Source organism: Lingula anatina, chromosome 6 (assembly GCF_051362555.1).
Source record: "Lingula anatina isolate TDL-2025a chromosome 6, LinAna3.0, whole genome shotgun sequence".
NCBI classification, from domain to species: Eukaryota; Metazoa; Brachiopoda; class Lingulata; order Lingulida; family Lingulidae; genus Lingula; species Lingula anatina.
The window spans coordinates 5,285,306-5,310,577 of record NC_141772.1 but is presented as its reverse complement, the minus strand read 5'-3'; the positions used below and the strand labels follow the sequence as shown (position 1 = coordinate 5,310,577).

At 38.9% G+C, this 25,272-nt stretch overlaps 3 protein-coding genes across 7 annotated transcripts; 1 reads left to right on the top strand and 2 right to left on the bottom strand.

The window, feature by feature from the left end:
* Window positions 1-1,216: 1,216 nt before the first annotated feature.
* Window positions 1,217-3,212, top strand: LOC106166535 (uncharacterized). Its single transcript, XM_013545134.2, has 3 exons — window positions 1,217-1,325; window positions 1,828-2,136; window positions 3,053-3,212. Exons 1-2 carry the CDS (start codon window positions 1,249-1,251, stop codon window positions 2,120-2,122), a joined length of 372 nt encoding a protein of 123 aa, XP_013400588.1. The 5' UTR covers window positions 1,217-1,248; the 3' UTR covers window positions 2,123-2,136; window positions 3,053-3,212.
* A 93-nt stretch (window positions 3,213-3,305) lies between these two features.
* On the bottom strand, window positions 3,306-13,956 carry LOC106166546 (guanylate cyclase soluble subunit beta-2). The gene is made up of 12 exons (XM_087016205.1): window positions 12,947-13,956; window positions 12,500-12,573; window positions 9,715-9,815; window positions 9,156-9,339; window positions 8,765-8,844; window positions 7,981-8,508; window positions 7,455-7,632; window positions 6,886-7,031; window positions 5,993-6,141; window positions 5,618-5,764; window positions 4,465-4,619; window positions 3,306-3,956 (listed from the first exon to the last, which is right to left on the bottom strand). The coding sequence occupies exons 1-12, from the start codon at window positions 12,947-12,949 to the stop codon at window positions 3,677-3,679; spliced, it is 2,025 nt and encodes a 674-aa protein (XP_086872331.1). The 5' UTR covers window positions 12,950-13,956; the 3' UTR covers window positions 3,306-3,676.
* A 2,614-nt stretch (window positions 13,957-16,570) lies between these two features.
* On the bottom strand, window positions 16,571-24,594 carry LOC106166530 (protein-lysine N-trimethyltransferase SMYD5). Of its 5 annotated transcripts, none has more exons than XM_013545126.2 (6): window positions 24,519-24,594; window positions 22,115-22,398; window positions 21,694-21,840; window positions 20,344-20,504; window positions 19,703-19,936; window positions 16,571-19,391 (listed from the first exon to the last, which is right to left on the bottom strand). In XM_013545126.2, exons 2-6 carry the CDS (start codon window positions 22,386-22,388, stop codon window positions 18,282-18,284), a joined length of 1,926 nt encoding a protein of 641 aa, XP_013400580.2. In that variant the 5' UTR covers window positions 22,389-22,398; window positions 24,519-24,594; the 3' UTR covers window positions 16,571-18,281. The 5 variants fall into 5 exon arrangements, with proteins under 5 accessions (XP_013400580.2, XP_013400581.2, XP_013400578.2 ...); XM_013545127.2 differs by having other exon boundaries at window positions 24,488-24,551; XM_013545124.2 differs by having other exon boundaries at window positions 22,115-22,413; window positions 24,519-24,551.
* Between the last annotated feature and the right edge of the window lie 678 nt (window positions 24,595-25,272).

Below are 25,272 nucleotides of genomic sequence, written 5' to 3'. Positions count from 1 at the left end.
GAAATTGTTGATGCTGCATTCCCATTTTTACACTTGTCAATGTGTCAGTCAATAGAGGGAGCACATTTTAAGTCAACGAGGGGGTGGGGGTGGGGGCTAGGGGTAAAGAATTAAAATTATATTCGCAACATCAGCTGAATGCTTGTTAGATGCAAACCCACCCGTCTCTAAAGTTTGAAACCAGACGACTAAATTGCTTTTTCAGGGGCATGTTGATATACAATAAGACTTATGCACTTAAAGTTTTCCTCTTTTGATTTCTTGTTTCCCAATCCCTCTAAAAACGCTCTTGAGAACAATGTCGCATCAGTTTAGAACTTTTTTCTGAAACATACCCAAGGGACCTGGGATGAATCGCATTTCGTGCAGAAAAACACCTGCGACGCGGACAAATTAATGCGGAACTGGAAATAGATGCACCGTTTCCATGCGTGATGGCAACGCCCCCTTTTTTTATTTTGTTTATTTTCATAACTTTCACTATCATGAGAAAAGGCAATCTCGTGCCTTTGTCAACATGTTACTGAAAATACAAATAAATTATTTTCGGGAGTAATCACGTTTAAAAAGCACTTTGGAAATAGTAAAAAAAGTAAATGGGAAGTGCACATGTATTTTACCAGTAAGTTACATTGTAGAATATTTTTACTTATAACTTTAATAGCAATCGTTATCTGTCCATTCTATTTTGATAACTAGCCGTCCCAGGTGCAGGTGCTTTTCCTTACTTTTTAATCATTTATTTATTTTTCTGCTTCCAATTAGTAAAAACGATAGATATTATTGCCATCCATGGAAGATATTATTGACTCTATTATTTGTTTGCTCTAAAATATATTGAGTGAAATGGGAATGGAAAACACTGACGTTGACTCGATCTGTTGGAGGAGTTGCAGTCACACACACACACACACACACGCGCGCGCGCGCTGGATGAAGTCCAACTGCTATTGTTCAGTTTAACTCCCCCCCCCCCCCTTCAGAATATTTTCAAAAGATGTTTTTTTTTTTAATTTCTAAAACCCATTATTGTGAAATCAAACGGGTTTATAGGGGAAAACCCGTTTTTCATCTTTGTAATGTACGTGTCGTCTGCATCAAGCCATCGTGCACACTGTGTAATAAGTCAAATTGAAATGGAGGTAAAGCACGTACCCGAATGAAGTGCAGTGCCTATAAAAGTCTCCAGAAAGCTTCCTTAACTTCACTCACAGTTTGAGACACCGGCAGACAAGTCCAACCTTCAAGATGATGAAATTAGTCGTTCTCGCTCTTTGCCTTGTGGCTGCACATGCCTTCGTAAAAGCCCCATACGGCTATTACGGGTAAGTGGGTATTTTTAACCTTTTTTTTGGTCTTCGGTTCTAATTCATCATGGTTGTTGTAATAATAGAAGTCTGATTAAGACTCTCCAACCAAGGCATCAGTATTGATTCGTTTGATTGGATGGATGTGATCAAGACCAAATTTGGTAATATACAGATAAGTTAACTTTAATCAGTCGAATATTATCACAGGTTATCACAGATTTTTTTGTATTTTGTTTCTAAAGTGTTTGTCAAAAAAGTAACATATGGGGAGACCTTTGTGTAAAATAAGAGGAAAATAGGCCTACTCCTTAAAGGATGCGTCTTTCTCTCTTTAGATCGTTTTAGGAGGTGAATTGGTTTCTCAAGTGTGTGATTTAACACTTATAGCCAACAGTAATTATCTAAGAAATTCACAAACTCTCAAAAGACACAAATTTGGCAATATTTACCAGGAAGGTAGTGAGCATTGCATGCAGTTTGTATAACGTCACTAGTAATAAGGTTTTGTTAATTTCAGAGCCGCCGCTGCCGCCCGTGCCGCCGCTGCTCAACGTGCTGCTGATGCCGCCGCTGCCGCCCGTGCTGCCGCTGCCGCTCGTGCTGCCGCTGCCGCTCGTGCTGCCGCTGCTGCTCAGGCTGCTGCTGCCGCCCGTGCTGCCGCCGCTCAACGTGCTGCCGCTGCCCAAGCTGCCGCTAAGGCCGATGCCGCCGCAGCTGCCCGTGCTGCTGCTGCTGCTGCAGCTGCCGCTGTCGTCCATCCCGTTTACAAGGCTCCACTCTACGCACCTTACTACTACGGCAAGAAGTATTAAAGTAACAAATCCAGGTAGGATTTAAGATACGAGTAAGCCATATTAAGTGGATCATATATACAGATTACCTCACCATTTAGATACTTCTTTCAAAATATACTTTTTGAGCACACCTTGCTGGTGCATCTCAAACAATTTAATACCTTAATTCACTCAGGTACTTTTCAAATTAAGCGGTATATTTTGGAGCCACAATTTGCATCGGTACAATTTGAAAAAGGCCAAACATGTAAATTGTACCACGGGAAGATTTACTCCCTTACACACGTTCTTCACATATTCGATTTCTGCTGTTTAGTCAAGTTCTTTACTTGGCAGTGTCGATCGCGGAGGCTCCGATTAGGTGTCTTTCTCACGTTATGAGGATTTTAATAAATAGCCGTCCCTCTAAGTTAACCGGTACAAACTGTATCACTAAGGACTTATTCCCAATCAAACTATCGTTCCACGTAGATCGATCCAACTATGCCGGGACTCTCGCTGAACGCGATCAGATAAACAGATTAACAGATTAACCCGTTCATCTGGCGTTGAGTGGAATACAGAAAAGTTGGTGATTATGCAAGTGCGTTGAAAACTACTGGAGGCGTGTTCATCTGTTAATCTGATTGCATTCAGCGACGGTCCATGTGGAGTTGGATCGATCTACCTAGAACGATGGGAATGAACCCTAAGTATACCGCTCCATGTGGGAAGCAACTTTGGGCCTTTTTCACATATCAAATCAGTCCGGGAGTGGGGCAATCTTATACGTATATGCAATGGACGAAACTTTAAAGATATACATGTACATTCCTTCAAATTAGGAACTAAGTTCACTGATAAACAAGAGAGTCTTCGCAATTTTGAGCTATTAATTTGATCTTTATTTGGACATTTATGTGTCGGGCCTAAATCAATTATTACCTATTAGCATTCTTTTTGTTTCAGGTTATATATTCCGAGCCTTGCACTAGTAGCAGTACTGAAAAACAAACATAGAAATGGGACCAAGGACAAGAACCTTTGATGCAGGTTTTCTACTTCATTTGAACTGAATTTTTTGGTATATTGACTTAGAAAATAAAACATGTAATATGAGATATTCTTGGATATTCGTTGTTTAATTCGTAATGATGACTACGTTTGGGGAAACATGATGTAAAAAAGCAATGCTCTTTCGTCGGATTTAGATTTACAGGTCTTCTGAAAATACATTTTTATTTCAAAATATATAGTACAATTACAAGTTTGCAAATTTGAAAACACACCCACTGTGTGATCTGTGTAGTATATGTGCAAAAAGTTTTCTAATAATTCATAAACACTAAAAAGAGTTTTATTCATGTAGATCCATAAAATATTTTAGTTTGGTGACTGCTACTTTCTGTATTACCATAAGTGATCCACTGTAATTATTAGGACTTCAAAAACAAAACAGAATCCTCGAGTTTTTAAAGTGTTCCGATATGCCATCTTTAGCCCAAGTCTGAGATTTCTTGAGCAATTATTGAGTAACGTTTCTGCACCCGTCACGACAATATAAAAATTCAAAGACAACAACAGAAAATGTTGTCAGATAATCATGCACGTAGTGCTCTCGTTTTGACGCGAACCTGTCCGATCATTTTGGTCACTGGACATGCGATGTGAGTCCACCCATTTCAATGAGGCATTCGGTTCTGCCAAATTAGTGTCCAGCGTTCCTCCCCGAACCGTCGTGTTGTTATCCTTCATCAACTCCAGGCGGACCTCGCCATTTCGACCAATGAGGAAAAACGTAACCATTTCGCCCTTGCCTTTTATTTCTATGAGACCGCGTTCTTCGAAAATGTACGGTTTGTTGTCAAGGTTTCTGAAAACGTAATGTAAAATATTATCTCGCCTGGCATCATACGTAAAAAAACACGCAAAATTGACCCAATAAATCTCGAGTCACTGTATCTGGATTAAATGTCAATTTTTTTATATAGCAAATGCAATCCATTCTCAGTTTGGAGATATTTTTGTGGTAGTAGGCCTAATTTGAAGGTCATGTCAGTTTTTTCACCTGATGCTTAATTGGCATAATAATAGTTATTACGTTAAGGGAATTTGAATGAAAAAGTCAATTTTATCTTTGATGATATAGTTTGATTATAACCTCTAGTATAGTGATGGTACACAAGTAAATCGTTTTTAAAGAGACTGGTCGTGTTTTTTTTAACCCGAGGCCTGACGTTTGGACCTTCATCAAAGTGACTCCAACGATGACAACGAAATTCCAGCCATGTGAACAGCCTTCTATGATGACGCCTCTTTAAAAACAACTTATGTTTAACCATAATCTTATCATATCCTTAATATTCAAAGACAATATTTACTCTCTAGCAGAAGGGCTGACGTGTATTTTCCCGGGGACCCCGTGGCTCTCCATCCGTGATGCCGTGTTGACCGTGTCTCCAAACAGACAGTACCTTGGCATCTTCTTCCCAACCACGCCTGCCACTACCCCACCCAAATGCATGCCCACGCGAATCTAAAACAAAATGTGTGACAGGATCATTATTTCGTGACAATATGTAATTAATATAAAATATCAACCAATTATGTGAATTCGAAAAATGAAATATATGGAGGTGTCTCAATTGTGGACACTGAAGTGTTGCAGTGAAAATTACTCTGCATTCAGCCGTTGTTTGAAAAAAAAAGGATTCTTGTTACTTTGGACGAAAAGTGTGCATTTTTAGCATAAAAGGGTTTGTTTCTAAGCAAAAAAGGACTCTTCTCAGGACTGTACACAAAATTGTATTCCATCATATGCGCTACGGCATACCCTGCCACCCCTTCTCTCATAACCATATATGTAGACTTGACCTCAAACTTAGAACCCATTCCCATTGAAACTGTTTGTCTACGCCTTCTCTTGTTTCCAACGTATTCGTATAATCACCAGCTTTTCTGCATTCTACCCAACGCCAGGAGTAGGCGAGTAAATCTTTTGCTTTCAGCGAGGATCCCTCGGAGTTGGATCGATCCGTGTAGACCGACAGTTTCAATGGGACTGAGCCCTAAGTGTTACTGGAGTGTTGGACACTCAAATTTAGTCGCATAAAGCAGTCGTCATGACTTTCTGGGCTCAGAGTTGACCTTTATGTCCATTTTAGAGGAAAGACGGACCGGAGCCGTCACCATTTAATGATTTTTATGTAGTGCACTGTGTATTTATAACATACAATAGCATACTGTACACACGAACAATAAGTCTTTTTTATTTGCCCAAGCTATATATCGGGTCAATTATCGGATGCTCCAACGCTAATTCCACAGATGAAGAAAACGGAAAAATACTTGCACGAAAATGTCCTTGTAAAATTAGTAAAATAGTAAGACTGTCACTAGTAATATTGATACAAAGCATCAATTTCAGGGATACTTCTGAAAACAACTGGCATATTCGCCACATAAAGAAGGGCGCATGGCACGTCTCTCTCTCTCTCCCTCTCTCTTTTCCCCGCCCACAAGAGCCTTTCCTACCTGCAATGGTCGTCCAGTGGCCGGGCTGATCACCTCCCCAGCAGCCTCCACCATATCTAGAGCCATGTTGGCTATCCTCTCAGCATGGTCAGGAACAGAGTCCGGCACTCCGGCCACCACCATGTACGCGTCACCAATCGTTTCCACCTACCATCAAAGTAAAGCAAATAAACATTTTTTGTTAATAGTAATCCCCAGGGGTGGGTTTCCTAAAATATCTTAAGCTCTAAAATTGTTCTGAACATTAAGAATAATAATTGCAATGATTGCTACCAATTTTTAAAAATATACTTCTGTGGGTATTCAGAAAATGAGACCAGCACTGATAAACTTGCAAATTGATTTCCTAATAGTGTTGGTCGTTTGACAACTGACCTTGTACACGCCGTGTTTGCTGGTCAACGCATCAAACCGCGAGTACAGCTCATTCAACATTTCCACTATACTGATGGGTGCACACGCAGCAGCAATGTTTGTGAAAGTGACGATATCACTAAACAGGATTGTGACTTCGCTGAACTTTTCTGAATTGATATGAGAAAAAACAACTAAATAACCTTTCATTTATCTTGTGTGGTTGCCAATTAAATATCCATTAAGAAGGCAATTCATATTACTGAACAAGCGACAAGAAAGATGTGGCAAATATCTAGTGCTAATACTTACTTTATTTAAGCAAACCATTTGTCTTGAAATAATGTAGACCAAATTTAGGGTCTGTATGTTTAGAACAAAAAAGTTCCGGTCTAGTCTAAAAGTAACAGGTCTGAAGAGACTAATGACTTTAAGAGCCACAAGGACCTATGCACAATTCATCTCTTACAGTAAGATGTGCAGGTGTGACGGGAATGGTAGTCCGCTAGGAGCCGTAGTCCTTCCCCCATTATTTTGTACAGTTGACATTAATACCATACACTAACCCCAAGGTACCGACTGAGCCTAACCTGTACTAATCATATGGGGCCCCGGACTTCCATTCCTAAGACCCCATTTCCATAGATTTTAGATCGATCTATCCCTGTGGGGAGTCTCACTAGATTACTGTCAGCTTAGCCGGCTTAAGCGTCTGTCCCGCCTACTGAAAGCTGTAAGGGGGTAATTAACCATGGTGCGCGCTCGGCTGACTGCAATTTAGCGTGAACCCCCAGGGAGTTAGGTCGATCTTAATCTTAATCTTAATCTCTGGATCGATCTAAATCTCTGGGAATACACCCTAAGACTACCATTCCTGTCACACCGAACTCAACAAATCTTACATGGAGACATACCGGCCTCGACGGTTCTACCTTCCCTAAGTTGATCAGCTACCTTCCTTGGCAACATTTGGTATAACAAGGAGTCTGTCTTCTGTTTCTCTCTGTTTAAAGCCGTGGCCGTGCGCTTTAACTCTGCCGTTGTTTCGTCAAGTTTTTTACTGCAATATGGCATGGTTCAATTATTGGTAATTTTGGTTTCATTTAAACGAGCACGCGTGCCAAATTAAATAAAGCAGTTACATTTTACTGTACGTGAGGTTATCTTCTGTCACCTCTGCCATACACAGTTCAGTGTAGACTGTACATGCATGTAAATAAATTAAACCTTAATGCCAAGGAAAAAATGAAAGGAAATTGTACATTTGTGAAAATGATTTTGATTCACATGACAAATCTTAGAGGCATTGCACTGGGTTTATTCATAATATGGCAACTGAGTTAGTAGTATTGAAATTATTGATACATTTAGTAGTAATATCTTCAATATATAGGCAAACTTGATCGAATGTCAATCGCGAACTACACCAGCAGCCATTGTGACTTGTGGACTAGTTACCCCTCAAGGTCACCCCCATCTTTACCTAATTTCTATCTCGGCAATCCTCTGTTGGTTAAGCAGTATCAACTCCCTGGTGACGTCATACAGGGGGATGTCCGATAAAAAGATGTTGCGTTCCATCAGCTCGGTCAAGCTGGTCAGCCTTGGAGAGCAGATGAACATTATGTGACCAACGCTCTGGTCTAGGAGGATCATCTGACCTGAAATCACGTGACCTTTTAATTGGGATTTGTAGTTTCAACATAATTGTGTAAATTGTGCACGAGTTTTTGATACACTTTTGTTTGGTATTCTTTGATATGTATGCTTATTTCCCTAATAGATTCAAAGAGGAAAAGCGCATATCGTGCATTTTTGCACGGCGAAAAACTTCAATTTTTTTACCAATTTCAAAACCCAATAACAATTCGTTCTGATAAAATTGCCGCGTGGCGATTACTCCAAGCAGATCGCGATACTAGCAAGGTCGACATACATGTACCATTACCAAAAATAAGTAACTAAACTCTAAAATCAAGTATGGCCTAAAATCAAGTAATACGACTCACCTTTAATAGGAAAAGCCTTACTTCTCAAGGGAACGACCGCTTTTCCATTTGTCACCTCACCGCACATACTTTCCTTTATTTGTAAAATAAAATTTGCGTTTATAAAACGTATGATATTTTCAGAAGTCAGGGGCATCCGTGGATGCACGAGTTCAAAATAGTCGTGCAATTTACCACCTGGTTTCATCAAATCTGGACAAATTTTCTGCATTTGAACTCCACTCTGTAATATGGTCATGGTGCCATCAAAAACCACGTGGTAAGGCAAGGCTTTACAGAAACTGGACGGATCTATGTGTATGCGTCTTGGGAATTTTGGAACAAAACTTCTGAGTGATTTTTCTTTCTGAGTAAGAGCCAATTCTCGGCATTTTGATTCGTCTTCTTTCTCCGCTTGGTCCGTTACTTTCACCCTGAAGACCACATGGTCCTGGCTGTTTTCTTCCATGGGATTGTCGTCCGTTTTACTTATGACTTCGAGGGTGCAATCAGAGTTAAAGAGATGTTTACCAACAGCTCGTACTAAACCTGAAATTAAAGTCAAGGTTATTCAAGTGTGCTTAAATAATTGGGTGTATGGGTTGGGTTGTAAGGCAATAAATATATATATTATTTGATAAGATACTAGAACTGACCAAGTAATTTTATACATAACTTTCAAGAAAAAAACGTGTGGAACAGTTTACTAAGTTCCCTTTAGAAGAGAGAGAGAGAGAGAGAGAGAGAGAATTTGTCTTTAAGATAATGCAAATACTTCAAATAATGAAAATTAGCATAGTTTCACCTATTACGATAGGATAGAGACCCTTGCGACGGGAATAATAGTGAAGAATCAGAGTGTCCTCTCCTGAATTTGCTTCGCATCTGTAATGCCAAAAGTATACAAGATAAATGTAAATACAAATACAGGCTAGAAACAAGTATTGGCTAAAAAGAGTATTCAAATGTCTTGCTCTCGTGAGGGTGTCATGGCGTTTATGTCCAAATGAAGCGTGTCTTATAAATGCTAAGGCTCTTATTGAAACCAACCCATCTGTGTAACAGTGTAATATCTAGCGTCACGTATAATAGGGAAACGCGTGATTAATAAACTAGTGTTAATGAAAGCAATAACGGTGTGCACGAGAGAAGTTTAACGATAAGCTTAACGTAACGTCTAACAAAAAAATCGAAACCTGAAAGATGGCGCCTCTATGTTCTTGTAAGACATGGCTAATAGGGAATGCAGCGAGTCTAGGTTCTGTATAAAACTGGGGAGGTCTTCTCCCAGCGTTCGCAGCATTTTGTCGTAACCGTTGTCCAAGCAATACTCGAAGAAATATTCGCCAAAAAGCTCCAGCACAGCTTCTAATGGAACATCTAAAAGACAAGTTGTATTGTGGTGTATCAAATATGTTGAATTATAGTTGATCAATGTACATGAATACATAAACGTGACTTATACGTAGGCCTACTTGGATAAAACACGCTTTATTTTATCGTTGTGACCTCGAAAGATACATCTATATACTTATAGCTCCAAGCATAGTTAAACGGTGTGTGTGTGTGTGTGTGCGTGCGTGCGTGCGTGTGTGCGTGCGTGTGTGTGTGTGGGATTTAATCTAAAAAATGAGTGTCACATGGTGCTTTTATTTTCGCACGTGTTTGGAAATGCGTTGTATTTGTATTATGATGGTAAGCTCAGGCTTGCAGCTGACATTGTAAAGGACGTTTTAAGACGTAATACGTAATTACCTAGAACTTGGGATACGGCAACCACCAGCCCAATGGTTTTCTGGTCTGTGTAACGGTGGAACACCATGAAGTCTGTCGTGTCGTCACACTGCGCCTTTTCTCTGAATAAGTAAAGAGACATTCCACGAACATCGATCATCATTCACTTCGGTGGTATACAGAATTGAGGTTTTTTTCTGAAGTATAACAGGGTTCAGATGGTCGTGCGCGCCACTTAATCCGTTTCAATCAGAATCAGTCCAAATAACGCAACTTTGAACCATTGTAACTACTCATCTTTTTAAACATTTTTACAATTATTTACTAAAGATACAAGGTGTCATGACCTTTTGTGCCCTGATCGAACCCACGATCAACATCAAAGCTGATAATCAATAAGAAGACGTATTATACCAGATATTTCCTGACAACCAGTCTTAAGAATCCTTAAAAGAGTGTTCTGATAAAAAATGTCCATTTTTGTGTTATCGACTAGATAATGGATTGGAATTGATTACATTTTCTCACGATACTTGTGTACTTTGCGGTTTTTACTTAATTATTCTTTTCTATTTGGCCGAAGTGCCGAAATGCTTATAAAAATGGCGTTAAGTGGGAGATTATTGAATATTGGCCATACGGAATAATGTGAAGACTTTCTTAGCGAATTGCCCTATAACTATGCCACGTTCGTTTTGCTTAGAAGATATATTTCAGCTCGTCGCAAAAGAATCATTAGCCACGAAGTTGTCTAAAAACTGCTGAGACGCAGGTTAACAAATTGCAAAATATTCCAAGCCATTATATATGAATTATCATTATTATTATTTTCAATTTTATCTATTATTATTGTTTTTGAAAAAATCTGTCTATACAACTATAACTGAGCAAGAGAAAAAGTTTCTCTACTGTCAAGCAAAAAAGTGTTATTCCACGTTTGATCCAGTGAGCTAAATAAATCATGACTATTTGAAAGGATTTCCACTTTGTATGATCAATACAGCATACTCAAAAAACGGACACAATTTCAACTAAGCTTAGACTTGAATTTGTTCTATCTTTTGTCAAAAGCGTAATACATCAAAACAGAGACGTTTTGACATGTTACTCCGCCTACGAAAACAAATAACAAAGATCTCAAAGTAGTTGAATTGAAGTGATTCAATTGATTCCATTATGTCTTTTACGCGAGCTGCACTTAAGTTTGGACGTCGAAGCATTTCAAGCCAGACACAAGTTTTTACATTTAAGCATCATTCGAAGATGAATTACCCGAGAATGTTGTATACGGTTTTTGTGTTTTACTAGCAGCATTGCATCCGAAACAGTTCAAAAAGCTGGGAAATTGATTAAACAACCATGTTTATGATGTAATAATTCTGGACGGTCACAACCGATTCTGTATGTGTAACAATTATCAAAATAGAGTGTCGAGAAAAGGGGACTCAAGCCCCACCTCCACCCACCTATCCACCCATCCTCCGCGCACACACACACACACACTCACACACACACACTCACACACACACACACCTGCTCTCCTCTAGCACCAGATAAAGTGGAAATTATGGTGCGCTTTATGGCTTTTTTTCAGTAATTACTGGGCATCTTGCCAGGTCATCTAGTTTGCGATCTAACAAAATTTTCTGTCAAGACACCGGCTACAGGAGTGTGAATCGATTCACTAATTGACTGCATTAAGATCGACGACCTAATAATTTAGTCCTCCGGCCAAAATGTATCTCACAACATACACTGCCTTTGTTCTTGATTCTTGCTCGATGCCGTTGGGCATTTTTTCTATATGACACAAATCCATAAATGCAAAGCTACATTGTACATGTTTTGATTGAATTCTTCTCCGTGTGAGGCATTCCATTTCCGTGTGACTATTTCACTGAGAGTGATAATGTAAGTGAAAAAGTGTTCAAGGCATTAAAAACATGTACTTAACAGCGTTTTGGGAATCAATAAATAGACCAATGATCTACTTTATGTGAGATATTCCATTTTCGTGCGCCTACATATTATTTCATTGAAACTGATAGTTTAATTGAAAAATAAATACCCAGCGTCATAGAAGCGGCACCTTCCAGTGCCTATTACAAATTAAACAGATACAGAAACGATGGTTGATTATTATGTGTGGCGAACTATTCACTTTGCCTAAAATAACTTGGAAAACGCATTACCAATCATTTGTATGATATCAGCCAGCTGAGATTGATTTTTCATTAAAAAATGAAAAAATACAGTACAGTTGGCTGCACTGTAGAGGGCATCTGGACGCCTTTTGATGAAGGACTAGGCTGAAACCGCAACATTTATTGTCTCAGTTAATTCCCCTCTTTTTGCTAGTAAATGTATATAATTCATTATTTCAAATACACTTTTTTGATACTTGCTTCAACTCATCAAAGAAAATTAATGATATCTGTTCACAGAATTGACTAACCTGTTTTTTTTAGCGAAACTGAAACTTGATAAATTGAAAGCACAAACCATGGCAAGGTTTTTCACCATTTATGCGTTTTTGCACAAAAAAAAAAAAAAAAAAAAAACGTGAGATCCACCGGATTCCATACTTCAAGATAACGCAAATTAGTGGATGAAAGACGATAATGTCTGTCTGAAATTTCATTTAGGAAGTGGCTCGCACGGCTTCATTAATGTATATATGTCGAGCAAGTGGTCATTGTTGTGTCGTTTGAATAATTTTTGCACAAAACATATTCATTGAGCTGTTTGATGTTGTATTTCGCTGTACTAAGTGAGCAGTGTACATTTACAAATGTGCGATACTCACAGTATAGTTTCCCACACTTCTTCGCCGAATTTCTTAATCACCAAAGAGCGGACACAAACGTGAATCTGCCCATACTTAAAAGAAAAAGAAGAGAGAGAGAGCTGCATTTTGAAAAAAAAAAATGAAACACTGAGTATGTTAAGTTTACTTCTGTTTTGTTCTAAATTGGCCCTTTTTTTATGGGACTCTTTTATGGGAAATTGAGTGAAATAAAACCAAAGTTATTGCGATAAAATTGTGCCTGATACTACTCCATACAGGTACCTACATGTACTAGTACTTATTGTTCGACGGTTGTGATTTTTTATTTTGCGCACGTGATTGTGTATAATGCTGCTCTTCACACCTTTGCGTGTTCATGATTCTCTGTCATGTAACCTCTTCATAACTTAAATCACAATCCCATGAGCAACTGTCGTGTTCAACAAAACAAAATATTACACGTACCATTCTAGATTATCCGTCAACTACCAGGTGTTATTCAATCCAGTATGTCTGCTACTTCCCCCTGTTATATCCCAAGTAACGTGCACATTCCTCTCGTGTAAGCAAAGTGTAACTAAGGATGGATCGGCCTTGGGTGTATCTGATCCTATGACAGCTCGACGCACTGTATCAATGCCTTGTGGAGCAACGCGGCGAGCAACAACAACAACAAACCAATCCAATTCAATTAGTAATTTACTTTGCTGTCAGACAGGAGTCCCTCAGGAGGCAATATTCAATAATTATATCAAACATCTTTGTCGTTATTAGAACAATATTTACGCACGTAGCCTATATATAAATAGTAATTGCCTAATTACATACATTAAATATAACCTACAAGGTAATTGTTGCGAACGCGGGACTCAATCTCCGTATCGTACAGGCATGTGTGGATGGTGAAAACTAAGAAAAAAATTAGAATTTCATCAGCTGCGTTATGTAATAAGAATTTTAAGAATTACTTGGAAGTAATTGTTCTTCAATCAAAAGTTAATATTCACAGCTGATAATAGTAATACCTTCAATATGACGATGTCTCCTGGAGCATCTTCATCAGGGAATGAGGCCATTCAGGGAAATCCAGATGTTTCCAGGTAATAAAAACCGTGACATAAATAACGACGTTAGTAAATGATAACGTAAGTAAATGTTATACAATGCAATATGATGAATCTATAACACCAGTAAGTACGATAGATAAATACAAAATTAATCAAAATTGACTTATCCGTTTGCAATAAATAAGTAAACAAACAATTTGGCTTGAATCCAATACTGAAGAAAATCCACGAGTGGGCCTCAGCTCATCTCAGTCACAAGTCACGAGTTGTCTTCTCTCCACTCCACTATTAGTTCTGCACGCAACAATCGGGATTAAAATTAGTGACCCTTAGCAAGGCTCGCTGCTCTTTATACTCTCTAAGCATTTCAATAAAACATTCTCTAAAGAAAAAAAACTTATAATTTAATGACAAATAATACTAATATTTTTAATTTTTTGTCAAATTTTCGATCGATTTTGCCAGTCTTCTTCGTGTCCTGACAAAAGAATTAAATAAATGATGTTGATTCACGGCTCATGCTCATCGGGATGGGGGGGGGGGGGGGGGGGGGGGGGGGGGGGGGGGGGGGGGGGGGGGAGGGGGGGGGAGGGGTGATTAACAACTGAAATTGCCTAATTAATACAATCTTGTTAATCAAATAACGATGCGCGTTTCAGATAGATTCGTTAAGGAAGTGATCTGAATACTCGTTATTGATCGGTTCAAAGCGTGTAGGCGTTAAGGCAAGAACGCAATACAAGGATACAAACCTCAGTTTTCCCCAGTTATAAAGTCGATATGACTAGGGATTATAGTTTGCATGAGGTATTATACGTTTTACAGGATCAAAGCTTGATAGAGTAACAAAACAGAAAAAGAGCCTGGTGCGTATCATTGAAGTACTCGGTACAAAAGTGCTTTTTAAATCAAGAGGAGCCGAAAAATCAATAAAAGTGTCTATGAAATTTGTGCTTTTCCGTCAGCAAAATGAATTTCAGAATGCACCACCACCCACTATCAACACAGGAATAACATCGAATTTCGTAGAATAGTTTTATTTTCTATTGTAGACTGGCTTACAAAGTTACCTACTAGAGTCATACATATATTTATGCCCATTTCATTTCTGTCTAGGATTGTTGTAAATATTATACAGTTGTAAAATAAAAACGGCACTTTTCTTCCACTTTGTGACTTTTGCATATCTTCTTGTGTACAATGTAAATATATACACGAGGTTCCTTAAATTAAACAAAATTGATTGCTGAAACATAAGTCAACCATACACCGGCATGTACACATACACAGTGGATGTATTTAGTGCTATAAAATTGCATATCTTCTCTGAAATAAATACAGAAAAAAATGTTACTACTCTAAGGGAAACGTTCTCCACTCTATTTCAGTATTCGCGTGTTTAAAGGTACTTCGTGTTGTAATTATGTATAATGAGTAATAATATTACTACATGCCACTTTTGAACTTTTCACCCCTTGAAATCAATAAACCATCTTCTCTGAAATAGTCGAAATGATTATATTAGTTGTCATGACACTAAGACGGCATGTTTATCCTTTTGACAAGATTGCTTTTGATTTCTGCCCGCTCTGAGTGACATAATAAGATATATATTCTTTGAAACAATAAAATGAATTCAAATGAATACTAAGACATGACGTGGTAGAATGAGAATGCGGCTCTTTGGTTCGGTATCGCTGCCCGTCTCCAGAGCTTCCTCTGATTTCCATAATGTAACACAACCATGTGAAAAATCGACTTTATGGGTTTTGATGGATTTCACTTAAAAGCTGCCGTGGGCAGTAGAGCAATATCTATACCATAAGCTCTTGTGAATGATATTCTCTGTAGACTCCTTACTGCGCATACAGCCTGTTATTTTACGGAGTTATGTAATAATTGGCGACCCGTTTCACGAAATTATTTAAAAGCAAAAATTGGTTAAAACATTGAGACCAAAGGTAGAGTTAAGTTTATTCAGTAATAGTCCAATTCAATGAAATATTGCGCCAGTATTATAACAAGAAACGTATAACCCTTTTCAGATTAAAACTTACCCAATTCTAGTAATGTTTGGATCTACTTGGTCTGTAGGCCTTTAGAATCCAAAGCAATGAAAAATTTTAATGGTACTAAAACGAGACAAAGTATATAAAAAAGCTTACATCCATGATCAATTGGCTAACATCGGAGAAGTTATGGGCAGTCGTTTCAGGTCTATTATTCTAAGTAAATGGCGTATTGGATGGTTTAAAGTGTCGTCTACCAGTACTTGATAGGACACTTACTGAGATTCAGAGAGGACATCGGTTCCAAATTAACTTTAGGTTTCGACAACTCTCTAAAAGATATGGAAAATCACTATAGTGTTCTTCAAACTCAAAAATGATTTTTATTGGACATTACGATTAGTTCGGAAGTACAGCCGACAAAAGTTTTGTTGACATTCCGTTACATATTCCTTTGTCCAGTACAAGAAAAATAAAATAAAAAATAAACGATTATAATTTGCTCTTTAACGGTAGATAAACCTCATGTTTTATCGCCAGAATTTATCTAAAATGCAAAGTAGCAGTAAATGATAACCAAAATTCATAAAAAAAATTGCTACTCAAAGGAACACATTTTTCGTTTCAAGTTCGCCATTGTTAGGAATAAGGTTTTGCTTATTTTCAAAAACATTTGGAATGTTAAGGTTGAAGAATGGACAAATTTGGAAAAGCAATATCTGAATTTCGCAAAACCACAGGTTTGTACCCAAAAAAATTGAAAAGGATCTACCAATTGATCACAAGGTTAATAACAACACGATTCAGTGAATATAATTTGTTTCAACAACGGACATTATTGCCAACAGGTGTCACGACAAACAATAATTTACACAGATTGTACAATTTAAATGAGCCAGCTCGCATCCCGTATCCCTTGTAGGTTTTTTACCTTTCGAATTAACAAATAACTTCATTAAGAATGCATTTACAAACCAGTAAGCGTGAAAAGGTCAATAAAACGGCCAACGAGATTGGTTGAAAACTCTTTTATTATTTTTTTCTGTACAAAACATGCTATTGAATTAAAGCATAACCATATAATTTTATAATAATGATAAAATAGCTACTTAGTAAAACAAGGAATGGGTTGGGGATGCAAACTAGTGCATGGAAAGTAAATGTTCAGGTATAGTCCTTATCACACAGATCACACACGTGTAGGTTGAGGTAGGGTACTAATCTCAGCTATATAACATGAAAAGATTTAGGTAAAAGAAAAATCACACACTCATAACATGAACAGGTTGAGGTAGGGGGGTTAAACATATAGATAACACTCAGATTTAGGTCTTAAGGTACTTATCACCAACAGGGGGTAATCATTCTTCGTGGTTAATTCAGGTTCTCTTGCCAACCGAAAAAAAAAGGTTCCAATTTACGGACTTTCAAGGTACATACTTTTTCGAAACGTGCTTCTGTATGCCTCATTATTTGTTCTCCATTTAGAGAATGTGGGTTGAATGCACCAGTTACTTTTGAAAAAAAAAAAAAAGAAAGAAAGAAAAGAAGAAATAAACATCCACCCAGCCCTCCCTGGATGACCCTTTAAAACCCATGGTACTGTACCTTAACGAGAGAGCCAGCTGATTGTCAGAAGTTCGAAATGATCTGGGCACCCTCGTACACGTCACCAGTGTCAGTGAGTGCCTGACGCTCGTGGGCACAGAAATCAATGGCAAAAGTTGAGAATTCTGTCAGATAATCAATTATTGACTCCAAACACGTTTCAATAAAACATAAATTCAACAACCCAGTTTCGTTCCATAGCTAACGTGCCTGGCATCACATTAACACCCATGCGTAGGTTTCTTAGGGACCTTTCCCAGAGTCTATCGTACTGACTTTGGATCGAACTATCTCCGAGAGGATTCTCGCTTAAGTTTTTTTTTTTTTTGGGGGGGGGTGGGGGGTGGGGGGGTGGGGGTGATATAAACGCTATGGTAACACAATAATAACGCTCTGTGTTTGCTGGGAATCACTTTCGTTTCAGCCAAAAGAAATTGACCAAAATATCTAGAAGAACACTTAATACGATTTTCGAGATTTTGAAAGGGGGTGGCATGTAGTCCCCAGAATTCACAACATACCAGACTGGACAATATACCGTTTCAATGTAGTATCGTGCGTCATTAATTCGCCTTGTGCTTACTTCATGCATTTTAAAACGAAAGCCTGCTGTAGACATTGGGTTCATCGTACTGACCGCTAGTATTAAAAGTACGTGTTCACAACGCTGATGTGACCAAGCGATCACTTACGTTCTCATAAAAAAATATGTGCCAATTGTCCGCATGCGACGGCCTACCAAGCCAGACTTGGGTTCACAATACTCCCTTGAATCCTTCCAAAATGACGTTCAAAGCGATGGTATCGGAGAAAGAAATCCGCCAAGAATTGAGACAGGTGACCTTAAGCTAGCAATCCAATGGTCAGCTACCACATTTGGAATTCCTGCTGTCCTTGCACAATCAACCAATTTATCTGTCGATCCATCGATCGATTAATCGATCAAAATGAATCTCTTGCACTTCATTTCATTTCGTTGGAAGTTTCTGAGGATCTCTTTAATTTGTAAAACAAAGAGGCTTACTTTTTGATGTTTCTTACACTAGCTCTTATGCGAGTGAGACTAAGTTAGGATGCTCAATCTTAGATATTCTTGTATGTCCTTTTCTTCTTTTTTCACTTTGATTCACTTGGTTTAGATAAATTTTTTGGCATCTCCTTGTAAAACAAATCGGCTAACTTCCTAATTTGTTCTCTCACGGGCTCCTCTACTGAAGAGACTACGTCAGAATGCTTCGTCTTGCATATTCTTTTATGGCCTTTCTTCCAGGCGATCTTTTGACACTTCGGAGTGCAGTACCATGCCCTCTTACAGTTTGCGCATCCGAGAAAATACTTGCCCTGTTCGGGCTTGACCCCGCAGTGTGAGCATTCTTCAGGGCCGTCCCCTTCAAACTGACAACGTCTACATTGACACCAAAAATTATACGCCCGGAACAGCCAGGCCCTACGCTCTGCCCTGGCGGTCCTGGTGTCAATGTACGTGGAGAAGAGTTCCTGTCCCGCTGCGATTTTCCGTCGGGCGCGGACACCGATTCCAGGGAAGCCTCCGACATCGCAATCCAAGATCTCTACGTCGTTGTCGCAGGAGTGGTTTAGACAAGCGTGCAGAGCGAAAAGTCCTCCGAAGACTGCTTCTTTCGGTTCACCAATACTGGCCATATAGGGGACCACGTGCTTGCTGTTGGAGTCCACTTTCATGCGGGAGAGGAAGCGTCGATATGGCGTCTGTGGGTCCGAAAAGGATTGGCAGTTGCAGGCGACTTGGTAGTATCGACCCTCAAACTCTCGATTGTCTATCTTATAGTTAATTCCATCGGGGAAATTGTTGAAAACACGATTCATGAGATCCACCATCTTGTGCGCCCATTCCGCGTGTCCCGCTTTGCCGTATGCGATGAAGCGGCGGTAAGGTGCCTTAGCGTGTGCCCACATCTCAACCGTGGGTTCATCTGTGTCTGCTCCATCCTCCCTCGCCTGTTTGACGGCGCGCCGAACGTCCGCAATAACCGCGGCCCAGATCCGGGCGACGGACATTGGACTGAAAGGGGCGCTCCAGTATCCCTCCGTGCACAACTCGCCCTTATCGCAAAAATCATAGAGCTCCGCCGCGGCTTTGTTCTTCTTCGAGCAGAGAACTTGGTGGTGTTGATACCAGGCCGCTTTGAGGCAATCCTCTCTGCAGTATTTCTCGCGTTGACACTTGGGGCATTCGATGATAGAGACCTGCAATGAGAAATGTAAGCTTAGGCAGAAGGCTACAAAAATACAAAAATCATATAAAACACATAACATATGGTAAGACTGAAGTAGGCCAAAAGATAAAGGAGGGTTTTTAGATGCATTAATAACCAAAAAAATTTAAAAGTATAAAATATCTTGGCCAAAATATTGAAACCTTTGCATGAATGTTTATTTTCCGTTTTTAAATATTCATTGTACCGCTGACGTGCAGGAAAAAAATGGAAGAATATCCTTAAATCGAAATTGTGACATATTTTCAGCAGATATGGTCTGCCAGGTGTTTCTTTTCTCACCTGGGGCCAGTATTTGGCCACCACCCTCCTCTCCGCCGGTTTCATACTTCGTAACACGTCGTCGCCGAAATAGTCTATTGCGGTCAGAAGAGAGCGCGCGCACTGGCTGCACGCGGGAGCTTTGAGGGAAATGCTCGTCTGCGCGGAAATGATTGGAACCTCCCGCCATACCATTTGGCCACCATTGAAGTCTTCCTTGGCAAAAATACCACGGCCGTATTCTTCAAATTTGACCTGGAGAAAAAAGATATAAGCGTATAAATATACCTGTGCAAATACACCACGGCCATATTCTTAATATAAATTTGACCTGGAGAAGTAGGGCCTAATTATATTAGCATATGAACTAAAATACTGGTACACTTTTGGCTTGAGGTCACAAGAGCTGCAAAACAACAGCGTCTGATTAAACAATATAGAGATATGATTGAACAGGTCACCGGATTACGATTTCTCATCGTAAGACAATTCCAAAACTATGTATGCTTATTTACTTATTCTGTTTTGTTTTCATTATTCTATTTATACGGATATTTATTTTTGTTTCATTTTTCATCATCTTCATTATCAATATATTAAAAAAAATTATTTGAGTTATTCCCTCAATTTAGAAAAGACATCAAACACCGCACTCTTCACACCTCTATAGGCAACCCTGTGGTGAGGGGCTCGTACAACCTTTTGGTTCTTATCTGTTGGAACAATAGGGCCGCCTCTCTGTGCTTCCCGTCACTGACTTGTGTCGCCTTCCTCAGCCACGTCTCCGCCAACACAGGCATGTCAAGCGCCTTCAGGATTTTACCTAGGTTTGGATAGAGAACGGTAAGAACGGTATTGTTGTGTAGGCCGCATTCAGAACAGCGGACTAATTGTCCTCGGATCAAATATTGCGACCCACTTAAAAGCTTGCCGCCTAATCCCCTAATAGACACTAACATATATTCCCCGCGGGGATTACGCCACGAGCATTCAAGTTAGTCGGCCATATTTGATCCGCGAACTAGCTACTCCGCTGTTGTGAAAGCAGCCTATAGCGTCAGGCAGGCTATTCAGTGGGATGCTTATACTCATTTCCAGGGACAAGACTGACATTTAGTGAAAAAGTCGGATAATATGGAGTGGGGTTCAGGGGACCGCCTAGGCCAGTGATATGTTTGGCTCCCAAGAAGTCGGAAATCCGCCGATATATAGCCGGAAACGTATCATCCCTGCATTCATTGAAAGGGCATTTTATGATAATAATAATAAACTTGACTAAACTTTTCAACAAAACCTCACCCCCTTTGATATTACTTAGGTAGATGACACTCTTTAACACAAATTCTTTTCATGTTAATGCCAAGGGCGGATCCAGGATTATTTGAAGGGGGGTCCGCCGATGCGAACCCGATCCTCCCCCCCCCCCCCCCTTTGGCGTGGGGTTTAGGGCCCCGAAAATTTTTGGTATTTTAGAAGGCGAACGGTTCCATTTTGGTACAGTTAAAGGGATAATAACTCTTCGTATGAGATCTATATTTAACAATAAAAACATTGTGAATAACTCATAGAAATATAATATATTCTGTTTTACCACAAAAATGGCAGTTATAGCTATTTTTTCTGATATCTGAGCTTGTATTTAGACCACGTGACCTCCATTGATGGCTGTACTCTGTTAAAATCTGTTAAGAGATCTTAACAAAAAACCAAACTTTTTAGAAAAAAAACAGGGAGTAACTTTGAATGTAAAAATGGATTCATTAACCATTGGTAAGTATGGGAAAATTGTTGTTTACTCCAGGAAAATTCATTTTTTGGCCGAAACAAAGAGTTATTATCCCTTTAAGAACTATGATTCAGCTAGTCAAAATTGAAAATTTCAGCGAATTATGCATTCATTACCACGATATATATATATATATATATATATATATATATATATATATATATATATATATATATATATATATATCATGTAAAACACACACATAAAATATTTCCCCCTTCCGTACCTCCTAATGTCCATATCTCGGGGGTGTTGTTGTCTTTCCTTGCCACCAGAAGATCGCGGAAGGCCTCTCTTGGTTTGTCTAAGGCCAAGTAGGTTTCACAGCGCAGTTTCCAGCTTGCTGCGTTTTCTACTGCGTTACGAATGGAGCCTGCACAATGTTGGAAGTGGAGACGTTAAAAACATGTGCATAAAACAAAATAAGTTAAAGAATTTACTTTATGCAAAATTTGGAGTTCAAAATTGTGCCGTGTATTAATGAAAGAGATGCTTTGAAATATGTAGTTAATACGAAAGTGATAATTGTTCGCTTCATTATAAATCGTTCTTAAAGCTGAAATATGGAACAATAAAATTATTTTGCTTTCTTTTTCTTAACGCGTTTCTAAAGCTGAAATATGAAACGATTAATCTGATTTTCTTACAAGTGCAATGCACGAGTGCCTCCTCATAGTTTCCCGCCTCAAACAAACGTCTCGCCTTTTCGCACTCTTCAAAAGCCAGTTGCGGGTTGGGGGTTGCCTCCAGTTCTACAGGGGGCGGCTGGTTCAGGCCGTAATATCCCAAAAACTCCCTCTCACAGTCACGGAGACCCTGATCCCCTGGGTACGGCTCTTGGGAACAAAGTTTGAGAGGATCGTAGCTTTCCTCTCTTTCCTCCTCCTCCTCATTCTTTTTTTGAGGGTCGGTTTTCTCCATTTTTCAGCTACTGTGTGAAAGAAAACTTGAAAACGAAATTTAATCCTTGAAATTCAAGGTTGTATTTGCAATAATTAAATAAAGATATTGGTTAAAGAAATAATTAATTCAAGAACAAAAATAATAAACCGTAGCATGTAAAAACATTTGCCACGAGATTTTAAAAGCGTAAGACCGGTCAAAACCCAAGAATAGGTCAAAGATTAAGGGCTTTACTGGTTCGCTGTATATTTCTGTTGAACCCCCCGGCTGACGCTGTCTGTTACGAGTAAGCCGAGAAGCTAGATCTGCACGTGCCAAAGGTGCACAGCATGAGATTTGGCAGATACCTGAAAATAGTATTAGAGATTCTTCCACCTGCAGCAGCGTGGTGTCAGATTTGTCAGATTTGTATTTGCTGTAATTCATACTAGCTCGCTGAATAGTGCGACTCCAGTGAAAATTGAAGGATTAAATATATTTTATTTTTCATTAGTCTATGCCAATATTGGCTTCTCCACAACAACCATCTTGTTTATACTTTGTGTTGGGAAATGGATGGTCGTTCCCTTCATATGTGGCTTAATAAGTGATAGCTTTAAACCTCGAGTAAAAGGAAATTATACAAGGTGATTTAATAATCTAGCTAGGATTGCAACTGGAAGAGCACGGAGTAGGAACACGTATCCTGGACTTATCTGAGAAAATTTCATGAGATTCACTCTGTCTCACCTGTCTACAGATACTGATCTAAAGCCTCAAAGGAGGACTATACCCTCTACCAGGGTGGCAGATTATATAGGGAAAAACGGGAAAATCCAGAGATAATAAAATGACCGTCTATTTATCTAAAGACATATCTGTGAATATCCCATGAAAAATCAATCTGTGGCCCTGGTAGAAGGTAAAGGGAGACGAGGTAAACATAACAAATTACAATCAAACGTCTTCCGGGTCAAAAATTAGCACCCTGAGTATCCCCAATGCATACAGCGCACATATACCCTCTTTTATCATGTCTGAAGAATTCTACTACTAAATGACTTTCTGTTTGGAAAACGGTGCATAATCATAATAACACAATTAAAGATTTTTTTGTTAAATGGGCACGTGGAATAAAACGCCCACATGTAAGAGAAAAGATCTATATGCTATACGCTAACGTTCAAAATAATTGTTCTCTCGTGCAATAAGCAGACACCGATAATCTATGTAAGACCACGTACAAATATCAAGATATTTGTGTCTGACAATTTGAAGAAAGTTTGACTTACTTTTATATACAGGCAGTCTCAGTGACAGAATTTGTTCCTATCAATGATATCATTCACTCTAGTCGAGTGCAATTTGTGAAAGAACATTAGGACCCATTAATGCTGTATAACCGACCTTTCAAAAGTAATAAACAGTCCAAAGGAAGTATTAGAGTAATAAACAGTCCGTATCTTCTCCTTCTCCAGATAGGATTTACGAGGAGACCACCAAGAAGTTGAAATACAATTCAAGTTTTAAAATACGTTCGGGTCTCTCCAATAAAGCACAATACGGGTACATTGTGTAGTACATCTTAGTTATTAGACATTCGGTTTTATAGCTATAGTTAATTGCATGCTCTCCTCGTTTTATTTGTTACAACACTATTTGGCTGGTTTAATTTTACCTACAAACCCTCTTAAACACGTGCTCCCATCAGTAGTAATGATTTTGTTCTTCAAACTTCTGTGTCCACTTAATTTCGACTTCAGGAGCACACAGACACGTTAAGTCCCCATCTAATTTACTGATGGATAATAATTAAGCTAGACCGAAGAATAAAAATATTTTGGAAAATACAATATAACACTAGCGCTGCGTTCGCGAGCGTATGCATAGAACTTTTCGCTCACTTTCATGCGCTCTTTATCCCGTTGCTTTCTATATAGCATAGCCTACCTATAAATCAACAGTTGATAAAAAAATGTTCGTTCAGATCGAGCATTGTTCAATATCACACGTGAAAGCTCCTATACTTACATGTGTGTATTCTTTCCCGTGTACCTAATGCTTCCTTTCTGTCTACAGCTCTATATACACTTAACAAACACCAGGTGGTAGCAGAATAAATATAAAGATGCACTTACGCGCATTGCAGTGTTAGCTATCACTTCTTACCTGGGCGTCCACCCGACCTGCTGAAGGAGTGAAATGGGGGGATGTGGATTAATGTTATGACAACTGTCAGTTATTTTACAGGCGGGAGGAATTCTCAGTGACGTATTTCGGGAGTTTTTTGCTGGCGGGATTGAGTCTGTTTGATGAATAAAATGATTTGTAGGTCTATGTCAGATCTGTTTTTTGTTTCAATTTTCTTATGTATCTTCACATAATCTATCATTTAGGTGAATCACAGAAGGACGGTGCAATAAAATGGATATCATTCGGAAAGACTGGAAGCGGAAGGTGATAAGTTAACAAGATGAGTCTATTCATTCAGCATGAATCAACTAATCTTGTCATCATCTCATAATCTTGTTCGGGAACTTTATTTGTCTAAAATGTGATATAACAAGGCAGCAGCACCCAAAATTGTGTTTTCTTCTATTCTGATGCAATATTACATAATGGTTAACAGCATAATGACCGTCAATTTTTAATAATAAAACATATGTATCATGGATTTTCAGAAAATGTGACTAGCATGGGTCTTCAAGCCCGTGGAACTTCAAAATCACACCTTGAAAATGCCAATATGTGAAAAATTAAATTTTCACAAAAAAACTGTTTAACTGGCAGTAAGAAATACCAAACAGCCAAAAAGTAAAACTGCCTTCCACTTATCCCACTTACAATGAAAGTGCACAGCGCTGGCGACAGCGACGGCGATTACAGACGTAGGTGATGGCAATATGTACAGACACATCTGTAC

Coding starts and splice junctions, on each gene's coding strand:
- LOC106166530 (XM_013545126.2), bottom strand. CDS start 22,388: ATGGAGAAAACCGACCCTCAAAAAAAGAATGAGGAGGAGGAGGAAAGA. Junction 21,841..22,114: donor GGCACTCGTGCATTGCACTT/GTAAGAAAATCA, acceptor AACATTGTGCAG/GCTCCATTCGTAACGCAGTA. Junction 19,937..20,343: donor CCACAGGGTTGCCTATAGAG/GTGTGAAGAGTG, acceptor TTTTTTCTCCAG/GTCAAATTTGAAGAATACGG.
- LOC106166546 (XM_087016205.1), bottom strand. Junction 8,509..8,764: donor TCTCTATCCTATCGTAATAG/GTGAAACTATGC, acceptor CTTTAATTTCAG/GTTTAGTACGAGCTGTTGGT. Junction 7,032..7,454: donor ATTGCCGAGATAGAAATTAG/GTAAAGATGGGG, acceptor GCCATATTGCAG/TAAAAAACTTGACGAAACAA.
- LOC106166535 (XM_013545134.2), top strand. CDS start 1,249: ATGATGAAATTAGTCGTTCTCGCTCTTTGCCTTGTGGCTGCACATGCC. Junction 1,326..1,827: donor GCCCCATACGGCTATTACGG/GTAAGTGGGTAT, acceptor TGTTAATTTCAG/AGCCGCCGCTGCCGCCCGTG.